The sequence below is a fragment of the Doryrhamphus excisus genome, chromosome 4, assembly GCF_030265055.1.
Source record: "Doryrhamphus excisus isolate RoL2022-K1 chromosome 4, RoL_Dexc_1.0, whole genome shotgun sequence".
In the NCBI taxonomy this organism is placed as follows: Eukaryota; Metazoa; Chordata; class Actinopteri; order Syngnathiformes; family Syngnathidae; genus Doryrhamphus; species Doryrhamphus excisus.
Window position 1 is genome coordinate 14,936,550 of NC_080469.1, and position 16,101 is coordinate 14,952,650.

The 16,101-nt window shown below is 40.4% G+C and overlaps 2 protein-coding genes across 4 annotated transcripts; one reads left to right on the forward strand and one right to left on the reverse strand.

Annotated features, from left to right (window-relative positions):
• Positions 1–626: 626 nt before the first annotated feature.
• Positions 627–6,787, reverse strand: LOC131128486 (THAP domain-containing protein 6-like). 2 transcript variants are annotated; one of them, XM_058071381.1, is made up of 6 exons: positions 6,635–6,787; positions 5,653–5,845; positions 5,459–5,584; positions 4,297–4,507; positions 3,003–3,156; positions 627–2,926 (listed from the first exon to the last, which is right to left on the reverse strand). In XM_058071381.1, exons 1-6 carry the CDS (start codon positions 6,712–6,714, stop codon positions 2,698–2,700), a joined length of 993 nt encoding a protein of 330 aa, XP_057927364.1. In that variant the 5' UTR covers positions 6,715–6,787; the 3' UTR covers positions 627–2,697. The 2 variants fall into 2 exon arrangements, with proteins under 2 accessions (XP_057927364.1, XP_057927363.1); XM_058071380.1 differs by lacking the exon at positions 6,635–6,787 and adding an exon at positions 6,009–6,600 and having other exon boundaries at positions 632–2,926.
• Positions 6,788–7,275: 488 nt separating this feature from the next.
• agpat9l (1-acylglycerol-3-phosphate O-acyltransferase 9, like) lies at positions 7,276–13,748 on the forward strand. Of its 2 annotated transcripts, XM_058071377.1 has the most exons (14): positions 7,276–7,412; positions 7,602–7,777; positions 7,855–7,921; positions 8,494–8,642; positions 8,724–8,869; positions 10,148–10,222; positions 10,334–10,423; positions 10,625–10,718; positions 10,795–10,910; positions 11,357–11,412; positions 11,560–11,645; positions 11,724–11,852; positions 11,987–12,066; positions 12,804–13,727. In XM_058071377.1, the coding sequence occupies exons 2-14, from the start codon at positions 7,634–7,636 to the stop codon at positions 12,910–12,912; spliced, it is 1,341 nt and encodes a 446-aa protein (XP_057927360.1). In that variant the 5' UTR covers positions 7,276–7,412; positions 7,602–7,633; the 3' UTR covers positions 12,913–13,727. The 2 variants fall into 2 exon arrangements, with proteins under 2 accessions (XP_057927360.1, XP_057927361.1); XM_058071378.1 differs by lacking the exons at positions 7,276–7,412; positions 7,602–7,777; positions 7,855–7,921; positions 8,494–8,642 and having other exon boundaries at positions 8,822–8,869; positions 10,148–10,244; positions 12,804–13,748.
• The last annotated feature ends 2,353 nt before the right edge of the window (positions 13,749–16,101 follow it).

A 16,101-nucleotide genomic window follows, 5' to 3' on the forward strand; every position in this document is an offset into this window, starting at 1 on the left:
CTCACAAGGGTCGCGGGGGTGCTGGAGCCTATCCCAGCTGTCTTCAGATTCATACCTATGGACAATTTGGAGTGGCCAATTAACCTAGCATGTTTTTGGAATGTGGGAGGAAACCGGAGTACTCGGAGAAAACCCACGCATGCACGGGGAGAACATGCAAACTCCACACAGAGATGGCTGAGGGTGGAATTGAACTTGGGTCTCCTAGCTGTGAGGCCTGCACACTAACCGCTCTTTCCCCGTGCAGCTGCACCCCTGATAATTTTCAAGAGTTTTCTGTATAAATCACTGGTTGTTGGAAACAGCATTTTCAATTATGTGCTGTATGAAATATTATCATATAGCATATATCGGATTTACAGAAAGTGTGCAATAATTATTTAAACAAAAGTAGGCGGGTACATAAATTTGGGCACCCTTGTTTTTTTTAATTGATTTGAATACCTCTAACAGTCATTATTGGGACACAAAATGTGTTTGGTAAGCTCATTGACCCTTGACCTGCATACACAAGTGCCCAAACTGTATATGTCCTGTATATAGGGTTTGCAGGGACATTGTGTTAAAATGTGCACCTGTCTGGGTCATGTTGTCTCACTAATGTAGGTGAATGCAATTGAAGGTACAAAGGGGTTACCATGTAGTCCAATAAACTAAAGCTATATGAGGGATTTCATCTGTTTATACATATAAATATATAGGCAGCTGTGGCCACCCCTGGTCACTTTCCACCCAGCTCACTGCACATCTAGACACAAGTATCAGCTTATTGCCACTCCTACAGTATGTGAGTAAGTAGACTCTTTCTGGACATCTATTTCTGTACAATATATAAACCACAGCTTTCTCTCAGAGTAAAAAGTCAAACAAAAGATAAATTCAGTGCAAACACGTGCTCTGGCCCTTTAAATGTTACAGTATATTTGGGGCTGAACTGCAGTTCCTGACCAATGTTTATTCATTCCACGGCTACACAGGGACTGCGGGGTCTCTGTGGCACATGCTTGAGAATTTTGACCAATGATACATATTTTGTACTGTACAGTAAATTCAATATTATATTAGAAAGGAAATAGCTTTGAGCGTGGGCTATTGTACAATAGAGTAAAGTATCCATTTAAGGTGACCACAGGTTATATTGTCATATGTGTTTTAATGTGGGAATCAACAAGTTCAAATAAAGGAGGACGGTACTCCTTTGGTTGGACATAAAGATGGGGCAGAGGTTGTCATGTACTTTGTAAATATGATACTTAAGGAAATTGCTGAGTTTATCTCTTGACCTCTTCTATCCCGTCTATATAAAGTACAGCAACAGCAACAACAAACCTGATTAAAATTTACAATAAGCTTCACAAATTGATCCAATGCAAAAGCTCAATCAAAACATTCATTCATTTTCTACTGCTTATCCTCACAAGCGTCGCAGGGGTGCTGGAGCCTATCCCAGCTGTCCCAGGGTGAGAGGCGGGGTACACCCTGGACTGTTCGCCAGCCAATCACAGGGCACATATAGACAAACAACCATTCACACTAAAATTCATACCTATGGACAATTTGGGGTCGCCAATTAACCTAGCATGTTTTTGGAATGTGGGAGGAAACCGGAGTACCCACGCATGCACGGGGAGAACATGCAAACTCCACACAGAGATGGCCGAGGGTGGTATTGGTCTCTTAGCTGTGTGGCCTGTGCACTAACCACTCGGCGCCGTGCAGCCTACAATCAAAACACCTGACTTGAAAATAGCAGAAATGCTGCGTTTGTATGTTTTTTGTGTATTTATTCATTAATTGCCCCTATAAATGTTGCTGGTTAAGCAGTATATCATAAAATACCACCCAACAATAAACAGAAAATGACTGTCATTCAAAACTCAGCTTGGAATCATCTTATTTAACTCTGCCCTTCTATCGTTCCCACATACATTACCCAATCGCCCACCCCGTTACAGTAATGTGCAGCAGACTGTGAAATATCTAAACCTGGAAAATAATCAGGAGCTTTTGTTCGTCTTAGGTGGGACGGAGAAAGCTTTTATCCCCCTCCTCCCGCCTCCTCCACAAAGAGCTTGTGGCTGCATTCCTCATTAAGACTGCCCTGTGTTGTGAGTAACACGTCTGAGCGCTTTGGGGCATTTCATTAGAATTTATCACACAGGCACCATTGAGGTCAGCACTTCTTGGGTCAAATGTGCAGACGCTCACAGAGCAGAACATTAGGCACACCTGCACAATGTCATTTTTCCAAACATGTTGACTTTGGAGTGACTTTGTCAAAGACATAGTGGTTGTAGTTTGGGTTATATAAAAAAAAAATAAAACCCTAGCAGCAAAGGGGAAAAAATAAGGTGTGATAATAGGGTTTAATACTAACATAACACAACGCTAAGGTTGTACTGTCTTTAAATGCACATGAGTCGTCTTCTTTAGTATTTAAATGGCCCACGCATCCTTTGAACGCAAGTTTGTACACCCTTGGTCTAAAGATATGTTTAAAAGCAAAGGAAAAGCTTGTAGTTTTAAATTCAAGCTTCACTTTAATTCTGTAGTACAAAAAAACTTTGTGATGTCAATGGTATCTACAACTAAATAGTCTATTAACATTTTTACAGGGCATTTATAAAAAAAAAAAAAGAAAAAAAAAGAAAAAAAACTTCTTACTACCCTCTGCTGGCCTTAGGACCAACTGCAGATTCAAACTATTTCGGTGTTGTCCTCTGACAGTGGTTTATTCACTTCTTCAGCTCCATTCACTTCTTTTATACAGAATATGATGTTTTGTGTAAGAGAGCTATGTTGAATGTCTTCAGAATTAACTTTTGCATCATTAAAAGTCTCACTTTCATCGACAGCCTCTACTTCTTCTTCACTTCTTCCTGACATTGAGTCACGGTCAGGTGTGGCATCCAAAGAATTCATCCACCTTTGAAAATAAAAAAAAACTTACATTTAAAAGTTCATGTTATGTTTGTTTAAAAAGATTATTCCAAATGAAATACCTCTGCAGTGTGTGTGGATGCGGGAGTTGAAGATGGAGAGACTTTCTCAGGTAATTATAAGCCTTCGGACCATGCAGGTGCAGAGTGAGGGCAAACTCCCTCTGGTCTTTCGTGTAGTCACTTCCCTTTTTGGACAACAGGTGGACTGGAAGGTCTGAAATGTTTGATTTGGACACATTCATGTAAGTGCTTTGGAACTACAATAACTAACAATGGTGAGTACGCCCCTCATATTTCAGAGAGCATTACAAATGGGGGAATATTATAGAAATGAAACTTGGATATACTTTAGAGTAGTCGGTGTACAGCTTGTATAGAGGTATAGATTTACTATCCACTGAAAATTTGATCCAGAGAGATTAAAAGGTGACAATATTTCTATAATATGAAAGTGGCCGTGCGCGAGGCAGGATTGTGCTTTATACACACAATAAACGCAATCCTACCTATAATACCAAAATAATTGTGTATTGCCAGCAATCTGGCATGGTGGTCTGTGGCTGCATGAGTGCTGTAGGACCGGGGAGCTGTGGTTCACTGGGCGGAGGCATAAATTCATGTACTACAATGTACTCTGGTCATCTTGAAGGTGGGTTTGTTATCATGTTAGAAAAGCAGTTTCCCAAGAGAGGGGTAGCGCCTTGCTGAGGAAGATGAAAGTGAGGGTGATGGAGTGGCCTAGTGTGTCTCTAGAAACCCATTGAGCACTAATGCAGCATCACACAGTAAAGCATCAATCAGCTCCACCAGTGTTGTCGCCATGAAATAGTAGAAGAGGATTCTAGTAACAACCTCTGTAACACTGGTTGTATACATTTTGTGTGGTTAGTTAATTTAAATATGGTTATACAATAGTCAAGAATATGCTGGTGATGTGAAGTAACATGTTTTACCGCAGGGGTCACTAATTCACGAGGTTGGACAGAAGCGGAGAAGTAGTAGTTCCGGAAGTGGAGAAAATTAGAAAAGAATAACGTCGCACACGACAAAAGTAAATGACACTTCTGACGTCTACTTCATTTGTTTGAAATCCACATTGGTGTCTGGTGAATTCCATGCCCAAAGGCATGGAATTAAGGCAGGGCTTGGATAGCAAATGGCGAGCGAGTTGCCAGCGATTAAGACACTAATAGCTGTCTATTGAGTCATTTTCAGTGAATAACAAATGTATAGTGATAAAAGCTGCACACAGACTACTGTAAAAGTATATCTAAGTTTAAAAAAGAAGATATAATGAAAATGTGAGCAGTGTACTGTTGTGGAATAATGCTTAATGATGGAATTGTCGTTTCACCTGAGTAGGAGTGCAACTTCTCTTGAAGTTCTTCATTGATAAGGTTTTTGCCCCTCAGATCCTCCAGAAGACCGAACACAGTGTTCTTCGCCCTCCGTTCTCTGTCCTTCACATTCCTCAACTTGCGCTCCAGACTCTCCACCCTAGCTAAGGCTTCAGTCAGTCTGGCCTTTAGACTGGCGGGAGAAGCGGGCAGAGCATAGCAGTGATCCTACAAAATTATTTGAAAATTACTTTTTTAGGCAGCAAACAACAATCATCGCGTGAAAAATTTGATATGCCTGCACAGTTCTGATTGAAAGTCGTTGAAGTACGGATAGTGTAACCTCTAAAGACAAACAACCCCAGCAAGTATTTTGCTTTTTCCTTGGGTTTTTTGACAGACATACCACTGCAACACTTAATTCCAGCATCAACTATAAAAGGCCACTATTTTTTCAAAAATTTTCAAGCATAAAAGTGGCTAAATAAACTAAAATACAAATATAAGGCAATCAGAAGATGCATTAAAAGATGCACTGCTCTGTAGTATTTTACACCGGTCACTAGGTGGCAGCAATGTAATGTAACTGTAATCTTGAGGCACACAAGCATCAAACATGATCACCGAAAATGACATGTTTTTCATGCAGGTTTGAATTATATTCTAATAACAATAAAAATCTGAATAATAACACTGGCTAATGCTCATTCATTCATTCATTTTCTACCGCTTATCCTCACGAGGGTCGCAGGGGGTGTCATCGGGCGAGAGGCGGGGTACACCCTGGACTGGTCGCCAGCCAATCACAGGGCAAATATAGACAAACAACCATTCACACTCACATTCATACCTATGGACAATTTGGAGTCGCCAATTAACCTAGCATGTTTTTGGAATGTGGGAGGAAACCGGAGTACCCGGTGAAATCCCACACATGCACTGGGGAGAACATGCAACTGGCTAATGTTATTATCTCTAATTATGTCAACTATATTGGGTAATAACAATGGAGAGGTAACTATAGGGGTGTTATTTCATGTCTTATAAGGCTCCAATTATAATAAAAAAAACATATTTTAGAGGGTGTAAACGGTTTTCTATACTCTGGCTTTAGTGAATAAGCATTGTGTGACACAAACTAGCATTTCAGTTATGTCATTACAAAAGGTAAATACTTACAACTACAGGATTTGGTGGCGGTGGCGATGGTGGTACAGTCTGCTGCAAATTCAATGAACATTCAGACTCCGCATTCAAGCTCTCTTGAGCTTTTTTGGAGGTTTGTGTAGTCCTGGTAAACACCTGCTAATGTGGTGGAAAAACATACTTGTAAATAACTTAATAACAACCTTCTTGGAATGACTGACACCCACTTTTCGGTGAGGAGGCCGGAAGCTGAAGACAGATGGTTTGGCTCCCTCTCTGAGCCTGACTGTCTGGCCCGTAGTGTCAATGTCCTCTGGTTTGAAGTGCTCACTGCACAGGACGGAGGACTTTGTGGCAGAAAAACCTTTCTTTCTTGCAGCCACTTCCCACTGTCTCCTCAATTCCTTTTCTTTTGGAAATCTGCAGGGGGGTTAAACACATGATCACATCCATAACATATCATGTTAAGTGTTTGTATGGTTGTGTAAATCATTGTAATGCTATCTGATTTCATTGACAAGGCTTCTTATAAAGGTTACATAGCTATAGTTTCCCATTTAATGTACACAATTCGGTGTCTTACCTGTGAAATGTAATTCCCTGAGATTTGCTTTGAGCTGTGCGTCGGTTTGTACATCCCCATGCTGCACAAGAGTCGGGCATCTTTGTTTCTGTCCATCCACAAAGTCAGGGTTGTAGCCGTGTTTGTTATGTATATTTTGTTTTTTTAATCCAGACGAGATGGACTTTGAGATATCATAAAACACCGTCTCTGTGTTGTATATTTAGTGAATGCGTTGACAAAGCTCGGGCTGCCCGGGACAAGATGGCGCCGATGTTGACGTACAATCACTGAATTCCTGAAATCCACTTCCGTTTACCGCAACGTCACAAAAGTCCGTTTCCGTTTAATTTTGTAGAAGTGAAATGCAGCCCATTTGAAAACACATACCTGAATTCCGGTGTGGATTTTTATTACCAAGATACAAGTGCAAAACCGAACACCACATGTTATAAACGAAAAGGGCGCGTTGCAAGAAATAAACGTTGGCCATTTCCCGATACCGTTTAAACACTGCTGCACTTGCTTAAAGTCACATCAATCACGACTTATTCTGAGTCTGCACATCGGTCGTACGAAGCGCGTATTTTATTTCTACTAAACATATCGTTTCATTGTTTTATATTCTTCCCATTGTTTGTACTTACTTGTGGAATGTGATTCTCTTGGCTTTTGTGCCCGCTGTGCGCTTATTCACGCATCCCAACGCTGCACAGTATTGAGGCATACTGTCACAAATATTAGCCAATACCGCTCCAAAATGGCGGTTTCGTAGACGTACATTTGATCACGCACTCGAGGTAAAAATGTTCACCCACAATGCCTTGCGATACGGAAGTGACGTTTTTCACCTCGCTGAGAAATCATTCATTTTTTATGTTAATAATATTGATCGTTCACTCTCATTAAAACCTATTGTGTCCCAACTTTTTTAGCAATATAGCATCACATGAATATATAAACGTCAACAATATGAACAAGTAAACTAAACAACATACACAGTATTTGTGAACAACGTAGAACTAAAAAATATTAATCCGATTTCGCTAGTATCGATCCATTTCGGATACGATCCTTGTATCCTGGTATCGATAATATGACATTTGAATTGAGCCACTCAACGTTCATGTTGAGCAAGAAGTGTTCAATGGAGTACACAACCACGAAAAAATGTTTTTAAATTGAATGAACTCCGCTCTTATTACTTTTTGGAAAGCATTCTAAATCAAATGCTAAAAGTACTTATTTGCTGGAGACCTATAAACTAGGCCACCCTTCTTGTTGCGCTCTTGAACACAACTTTTGTTGACCTTTGGTCCACTATTCAAAGGGGCGTGGCCTCTTTGCAACACACTTGAGGAGAAGCAAGACGAGTTAGTGTAGCTGCACAAGAATGACGCCGTTTGCTGCAGGGGACACACACAGGTAGGCCGCCTTTAAGAACTTGTTGACTTTACTATGAATGTTGTTTGGTACTTTTTTGTCGCTGGGTGGAATCATGTGATCGTGCTCACATGGCTCGTCTAGTAGAGTGGCTGTCTGAAGTGACGTCATGCATGATGACCATAGCTCCATAGAGAACGATCCTCCTGACACAGTTGAGTGTTCACACAGGGAATAACAGGGAAAAGGAGAAGAAGGTGGAGATGGAGGACTTCTGGGTTGTGGTGATTTGGGCTGTGAGGATATGGCTGTGTCTCATTGTCAGCCTCATCGTGATCCCTGCTATGTTTGGCTTCTCACTTGGCATCTCTGAGACCTACATGAACCTTCTGGTGAAAACTTTGGAGGTAAGAGTACTTTCATTCCTCCAGTATGTGCACGACAATCAGTGAAAACATGTCTAACAGTGTGTATTTTTCTATAGTGGGCTACACTAAAGTTACAGAAGGCAAGCACCGATGAACATACACTTAAAGCCCCTGCATCTAGTGGTAAGTGCATGGATGTCATATTGTGAAAGATTGAGGTTAAGTGACAGCTGGGTTGCAAAATCAAACTCAAGTCTGGACAAGCATGCTGCAATGACCCCGTTTTGAAAGTCATCAAACAACAAGTTTCATGCATTAAACGCAGGTTGCTGTGTCTGTAGGGTGTGTAAGGGCGTATATGACAGGCGACAAGGTGAAGTTGCTTGCAAGAAGCAATTACACAATACCTTATCACACACTGCAAGACTAAATAATATGTCAGCATCAAGTGGCTTCTGCAAAGTGTGTCACTGTGGCATTTATTGTTGCATAATGCACCCGCCGCACGATATACAGTAAGCAACGGGTGCTTAATCGGCAGAAATAAGAAAGAAATGAACACATTGGATTGGATATTTGAAAGTAGCTGTTTGTGTGTAATCTTGGATTTTGCCCCCTGTGTTATCAGATAATGTCAAGTTGAAACCAGATTAACTATTTTAGTTGCCCCTGTGCTTATCGATTAGCTAAGACAATTTACTTTGAATGCAGGTATGTTGCTGGTCATCTTGAACTATTGTGTGTGTGTGTGTCAGGTCTCATTCAGAGGGAAGATGGATCTATGGAGAAAGAGCTAGAGGAACTAAGACGGAGTCGACCCAAACCAACAGTAGGCGGCGATTTTACACTTAGCGATTGTTTCTTTTTCACCCGAAGAGGAATTGAGAGCATTGTAGAGGATGAGGTGCGCTATCTTACCTTATTTGACATTGTTATTAATACATATGAATATGAAATTGTAATACACCTTAACTTTTTAATACAGGTGACGCAGCGCTTCTCTTCAGAGGAACTGGTGTCATGGAACCTACTGACCCGTACTAACAATGATTTCCAATACATCAGTCTGAGACTGACTCTGGTCTATGGCCTTGGCATCTTTGTCAGATACTGTATCCTGGCACCACTCAGGTACACACATTATGTTTTTAGAATCAAATGTCTCTCGAGGGCAGTGCTTCTCAAATAGTGGAGCGGTCCCCCCTGGGGAGTCGCGGGGAACGGTCAGGGGTGGCCGCAAGAGGGGGGACCGATTATGCTTTTTCCACTTTTCTGACAAATAAATGTAGTTACAATGTTGTAGTATCGTTTTAAACAATGCCAAAGTTTCAGATAATGAGGTTTGCATATTTGGAAGTGATCCCTAAAAGAAGTTCGGAATGGCTCAAAACGCTTGGTTTGAAAAGGCGTGGTAAAACCGCTCCTTTGTGACATCACAAAGAAGGGGCCGACTTCCTTATATAGTTCGTAGTTAGGAAGCACTTTGGGCGTGTGACCAATCACAGCGGAGTGGACATGCCCGGAGGCGGGCTGTGGGTGGAATAAAGTAAAACGGACCATTTTGTCAGGAAGCACAAATCAAAGGAAATACAGCAGGAATAGGTGCAGATTCTGGAAAATCTATAAAGTTGTCTGTGCGGGTTATGTGTAGCTGCTGTATAGGACACCACAACTCAATACAAAGGGTTGAAAAATGAGCATATTAGGTCCCATTAAAGGACAAAAGAAGAGGTGTTTTAAAAAGCCGCAAAATGTTAACCACCAAATTATGTCAAATGTAAACAAGAAAAACCATAAAACACTCACTACATTATAAAGTGGTGACATAATAATAATTGATAGCAGGATTTGCACATATAACCTCATAAGGCATTGGCGTTCCACGTGCTGCCCTTGGCAAATTTTTCATTGGCCCAAAACACAAAATTACCATTACTAAAAAAAAACAGGAAACAAAAGAGCATAATAATATTTTGAGAAAAAGTAGAAATTTTGATGCTAATAGCATTTTTAATCAACTTCTTTGCGTATGGGAATTGTATTAGCATTTTTTTACACAATTAAAAGTTATCAACGTGGCTCCCAAAGGTTTGAATGCCCCTGTCATAAGGTAATGAATATTGTCAACATGAATTCTTCACTCCTGGCTAAGCTGACCAGCTGAAATGCATTACTGACAATTCATTAACCAATAACAAGTTCAACTATTACAATAGGACACTTTGCCAAATTCTTTTCAACTTTTCAAGGCCACCATAGATGGGAAAATAAGGAGTACAGAGAGTGTTCATGCAAGCTAATAATGAAGCAAAATAACCACAACGGTGACTTTTTAACAGTGGTATTTTCAGAAATTGTATGTCGGCTCTCACCCAGTGTTCCAAACCTTGTGTTGTGCTCTCTCCTTAGAATAACTCTGGCCTGCATCGGCCTCACCTGGCTGGTCATTGGAACATCTGCAGTGGGACTGCTTCCCAACTGGAGGTGGCTGCATGCAAACTATACTGTAACTACTATACAGTATACTGACTGACTTATCATATCCATTATCCTGGTTTTCATGGCCATGTTCTGCATTTGCGTCATCCTTTTCAGGATGAAGTTCTGGCTCAGCGAGTGGGTGCATGTCATGTGCTACAGGATCTGTGCTCGAGGGCTGTCTGCCGCCATCCGCTATCACAACAGGTCTTCCTCACTACATGATACACGCATTTTTTTTGGTCCTTACACTGCTTTCCTTGGTAACACTTAAGAATAATGTACACAAAATTAAACTAACCCTAACCACTACTCATGAGTAACGACTGTATTTACTGTATATCTACACAATGGTTGATTTTTGTGTACCTTATTGTAAAGTAAGACCCTTTCCTTTTGATGGATCAGGGAAAACAAACCCCAAAAAGGAGGAATCTGTGTTGCCAATCACACCACCCCTATTGATATTGTGATACTCTGCAATGATGGCTGCTATGCGATGGTAGGAAGCGAAACTCTTTCTTTTTGCAATCCACCAGTTTTGTCATTGAATTTAACAAGAATCACGTGTGTGTCAGGTGGGTCAGGTTCATGGAGGATTGATGGGGGTCGTCCAGCGTGCAATGGTTCGATCCTGTCCCCATGTTTGGTTTGAGCGCGCTGAGATGAAAGATCGCCATCTAGTGACTAAAAGGTCAGTTGCATACATTTGGCCTTCCCGGTGAGCTGTGCAGGATTGTCCTGCCTGTCATTGCACGTCTAAAAATACATAGTGTTTATTACACTACATCCACAAGAAATAAGTGTATCCTTAAATGGCGCAGCATCTACACTGATGGATACAAATCTAAAACAGCATCATTCTTTTTGCACCATTTCTGCTTGTATTCTGGTTAAAATATGTTGCGAAAATTCCACCTGTTTTCTATACTGCTCCCTCGTTAGGGTCAGCTGGAGGCTACCCTATATGAATGCATCAAAATACAAACTATGATATTCACGCTATTGATAATTCCGTTATGGTCAACCATACACAGTTGAGAGCCTCACCCAGACCATACCTTCATCAGCCCTCAGTTAAAATGAGCTTCAGACCCCTGCGGTATATGATCTAGCATGACCTTTACGTTATGCCTTCAGGTTGAAAGATCACGTCAATGACAAAGAAAAACTCCCAATATTGATATTTCCAGAGGGTAAGTAAACACGTCAGTTATATTTTTTTTAGGGGGGAGGGTTCTTGCTATTTCCGCTCAAGAATAGGGTTGTTTTTGTAGATTTGAGTGATGACAAGTGCAGCAAGATTGTACTCCCACCTCACTGTTGCTCTCTGGTTTCCACAGGAACCTGCGTCAATAACACATCTGTCATGATGTTTAAAAAGGGGAGTTTTGAAATAGGAGCTACAATTTATCCTGTGGCCATAAAGGTATTTTCAACCACACTTCTATTCCCTTTCAGCACCTAGCTAGAAAGTGATTTTTTTTATCATCTATTCATCCCCTAGTACGATCCCAAGTTTGGTGATGCCTTCTGGAACAGTTCCAAGTACAGCATGGTGAACTACCTGCTGAGAATGATGACAAGCTGGGCCCTCGTCTGCAATGTCTGGTATCTACCGGCCATGCATCAACAGGTCTGTCCTACTCGTTGGTGACGACACGCAAGCTGCACGTGCACGTGCACGTCCTCACCTGAACCTGGCCGCTAATGTACAAACACACGCACGTGGCATTGGACTGAGATGTTGATTTAATTTAAAACTGGCAGGATGGGGAAGATGCTGTCCAGTTTGCCAACAGAGTAAAGTCTGCCATCGCTCACCAGGGAGGACTGGTGGATCTACAATGGTAAGATGGACTTTGAACGCTTTTAGGTTAAGTGGACAACACACACTGCAATTACTGTATTGACGTGAATATAGAACCACACCTCCTTTTCAAGAAGACAACAAAATGAACTACAGCTAACTAGTTACCCTAGCTTAAGACACAATATGGCAGCAAAATCAACACCTTCCTCTTCAAAGGCACTGTAGTATTATTTCTTAAATTCCTACCTGAGGTGTTTCCTACCTCAGTAACCCAAAATGGAGCCAAAGAAAGGTGCCAACATTTTGATAAAGAAGGTGAGAAACGACCTCGTGACAAAAGAGGAAGGTGTTGCTCTCGCAGCCATACCTTCGTTTTGGGAACAGTCAAGTCTATAGTGAAGGTAAAAAAATGTTCATTTAGCAATCTCATTTGTCATTTATAGGCATTTAGAATAGATTTATGCGTATAAAACTATCATTGTAGCACTATAAAATGTGGTTCATGTCAACATTTTTGAGAGTCAACCACTGATGACATCATAGACATGCGACATACCTGATTTGTGGTTCAGGTTTCTATTTTGTCAACAAGTTAAGGATGCAAACAGGACGTTTTGTGATTAAGAAAAAAACAAAACTTCAATAACACAGTTGTACTCAAGCTGTATAACACAGCAAGACGCACTAATGAGAAAATAAAGACTGTTAATGAGATGTGCATGGTGGGGGTGTTAAGGGCCCAGAAAAAAATGTTTCTTACCCGCCCCTCTGCAGGGATGGCGGCCTGAAGCGAGCCAAAGTGAAGGAGTCGTTCAAAGAGCAGCAACAGAAGCAGTACAGCAACATGGTGGTGGGAGACGACAGCAGCAGTAACAGCGACTGAGATTTCCACACAAGCTCTTCACTTGAAAGTGTCATATCCTCGTGAGCTGGACTTTTCAAACCGTGAAAGGCGAAATGGCTCCGATCCACAAGTGCAATAGTGAACTTTAATAAGGGTACTGCTGCTATTTTCTGTTGTGATTGACATCTCTGACGAAACGTTGACTTTCATGTATAGTGATGACCGAAGAACTATTGGATACAAACACTGGATGCGTGAATAGCTCTATTGACTGTTTATGTGCTGCTCATTGTTTTGTTTTTTAAATAAAGTTTACATGAATTGTATCTGGCAAAAGAGCCGAAACAAACAAACTTAATAGAAATACATGAAGAATATTCCGATAAGGGAATAAATGACAATTTGGAACATTCTCCATTACATATTATGTCGTACCAAAGTATTTGGCACTGAAATAACACACAGTCTTAACCGCTTGAATGCTCTAAAGGAGAACGCACAAATGTGACTTTTTGGTGGACTCTCGAAGAGATGGTTTGTCCTCACTGGCTCCCATTTTGTGCTGTTTGTCGCCGTCATCACCTTAAAACAGTGAGGATTATTATCACTAGTAGATTAATTCCAACACAGATGCTAATTCGACTTACTAGGGCGATCCGTGCTGTCGTCGGTGTCCTGTACAAAACAAATGTATTTAAAAAAATATATACATATATGGACAAGTTTACGTGATTGACATCTCTTACCTCTGTTACGTTACTTTTGTTTTTCTTCCTCTGCTCCAAATACCTGCAAATATGATGAACAGTGACAATGAGTCATTCATGCTGCGTTCAAAAAGGTGATAAAAGGTACAGGATGTGTAATGGGTTTTTTGCTTATGAATGTGAATGGTGTTTGTGAACCCTCCAATTGGCTGGTGACTCCACCTATCACGGTTTGGGTTTAAAAAAAAGGCTATCAAATTGTTTTCACACATGTCTTAGTCCTATTTATATATATATATTTAAATTGAAAAACATTTGGGTTAAGCTTTTTATTTGTATATAAAGTGCATGTGCCCTACATCCCTCTCCAGGAAAGACTGGTACTTTGTTGTAAAAGTCTGATCACATCCTGGTGAGCTTGGCTACGTAATTTGCCATTTTGGTAGTCACATTCATTCATTCAGCAGAGCATAAAAATTATTCCATTTGACTTGCTGCTCTGAAGCTGTCAAAAAAAACTTTTTACTTTTTTTCCTCTTTACAGAAGGACGACAATCACCTTCTACCTCAACCATGCCCTCCCACCCCGTTCAGGATGAAGCTAGTAGTGCAAGATTAGCAAGAATAATGATAATGATGACTAATGATTAAAAACATTACACAGGCTCTAAAAAGTCATGTTTCTGCAACAAAAAAACTGTCAATTTAGCCACACATTAGAAGTAACAGTAAAGGCATCACAGCTATCAATGCTCTACTAATGCAACCTCATCAGTAACATTCCCACCGTTGCAGATAGGAGTCACAGCTCCTGCTGATTTTCAGTCCATCCACTCGGCCTGATGCTCCAGATGCAATCGGCATCTCCACCGGTACAACCGCAGATTGAAGATACTTGTAATCAAACACACGGTCATTTGGATGCAACCCAGCAGTGAAGCTTGTTGTGAAGAATTCAAACATCAAACATCTCCAGTCTTCTTCTTCTTTGCTTCTCATTGGTGAGCGAGCAACAAAAACTGTAGTGTCTGCTTTGAGTTTATGTGATGGGTTTGTTGTCGTCTGCTTAGCAACAGCCAGGGGCGCTCTGAAGGGGGTTAGGGTGGAATTGGGGTGATTTTAAGAACATGTACAAACCAGGAGATCCAAATATTGTTATATTTTGTTTTAAATTAATACTATTTGTTTCGACAAGGTAATGAAAATTTTCTACCAATCTCCACTGACAGCAGTTTTTCCAAATGATTGAAGCGTTATGGAGTCCAAAGGTCTAAGCCAGGAGAATCAAACACGCGGCCCGACACTAGTTTGAGGCCCCCGCCTTGATATGAAAGTTTAATGTTAGTGCGGCCCGCGCAAGTTTGATATGGATGCTGTATGGTATCATGTACCCAGAAAAAATTATTACGTTTGATTAATGTTCATGTTAAACTGTTAATAGTTAACCTCCCTATCCGTGTGGAAGTGGTAAGTTTTTGGCTATTTAAGTTTAAAGGAAATAACTTGAAGGCTACCGTTTAGGTCGCTAGCTCTCTAGTTTGCGAGTCAGCATGTGTCTCAAGACCCTGCAGTTGCGCAAAATGTTGTAAATAAAAAAAGTATAAATGTGAATATATATGTTTTGTCATGTCTACAGGGCTCTAATAATGCTTTGTTAATTTTAATCTGAAAAAAATACCCACCAACTATATGTGGTTTCTTAAGTTTTTATTATTTGCCGTTTTATTATTATTATTATATTTATTTATTACTGATTGATTGATTTTCTTTATTCTTGATTTGTTTTTTATTTTTCATCTTATTTTGTGCAGAAAAATAAAAATTAAGTTATTTGAGAACAGTGGAATGTTTTATCAGAGCTTTTATTGTAGAAAATCGGAACCAAAGCACTGAAAAAGTTTATATATTTTTCTGTTTTTAATAAATGCGTTTTTTTTGGAAAACCTGTTGCGGCCCAGCTTTGCCCACACCCTAGCTCCAGTGGCCAGCCAGGTAAATTGAGTTTGAGACCCCTGGTCTAAGCCATTGAGCGGTTTCATTATTGAGCCTCTGGATTGAAAAATTATACTGGACTTATCTGAGCAGGAGAATAATCACTGAATCTTATTCTTTACTTCTCCATTATTTTACATGTACCCCAGATGTACTCAGTACACTTTGTGATAGGCATGGTTTAAAAATAAAAAAGCAGCAACATACGAAAATAACAAGTTTGAGTCATTCTCAGTAAATAACAACAAGAAAAGATGGCAGAAGCAACAAACAGAATACCTGTGAAAATTAGGTATGCAGGAATTTTATCATTGTGCTACAGCCTTGACTATGCAAACAATGGCAAGTGAAGGTATCGCTTAAGAGTGACCATACGCTTCCCTGCAATGGTGTATGCTACTAAAGGGAATATATCAGACAACTGAGCTGACTCAAGAACTTTAATTATACTTGTATTGTCCAGCTCATAGCTTCCAAGGTGCTCAATATACCAATAAATAAATCCAGGTTTACCATCAGCAACAACCAC

Excerpts from the sequence above, each read along its gene's own strand:
- LOC131128486 (XM_058071381.1), bottom strand. The coding sequence starts at position 6,714 with ATGCCTCAATACTGTGCAGCGTTGGGATGCGTGAATAAGCGCACAGCG. Across the intron at positions 5,846-6,634 it reads AAGAGAATCACATTCCACAA|ATTTCCAAAAGAAAAGGAAT; the intron begins GTAAGTACAAAC and ends ACCCCCCTGCAG. Across the intron at positions 5,585-5,652 it reads TCCGGCCTCCTCACCGAAAA|CAGGTGTTTACCAGGACTAC; the intron begins GTGGGTGTCAGT and ends CCACCACATTAG.
- agpat9l (XM_058071377.1), top strand. The coding sequence starts at position 7,634 with ATGGAGGACTTCTGGGTTGTGGTGATTTGGGCTGTGAGGATATGGCTG. Across the intron at positions 10,223-10,333 it reads GGACTGCTTCCCAACTGGAG|GATGAAGTTCTGGCTCAGCG; the intron begins GTGGCTGCATGC and ends CATCCTTTTCAG. Across the intron at positions 11,413-11,559 it reads AATATTGATATTTCCAGAGG|GAACCTGCGTCAATAACACA; the intron begins GTAAGTAAACAC and ends TGGTTTCCACAG.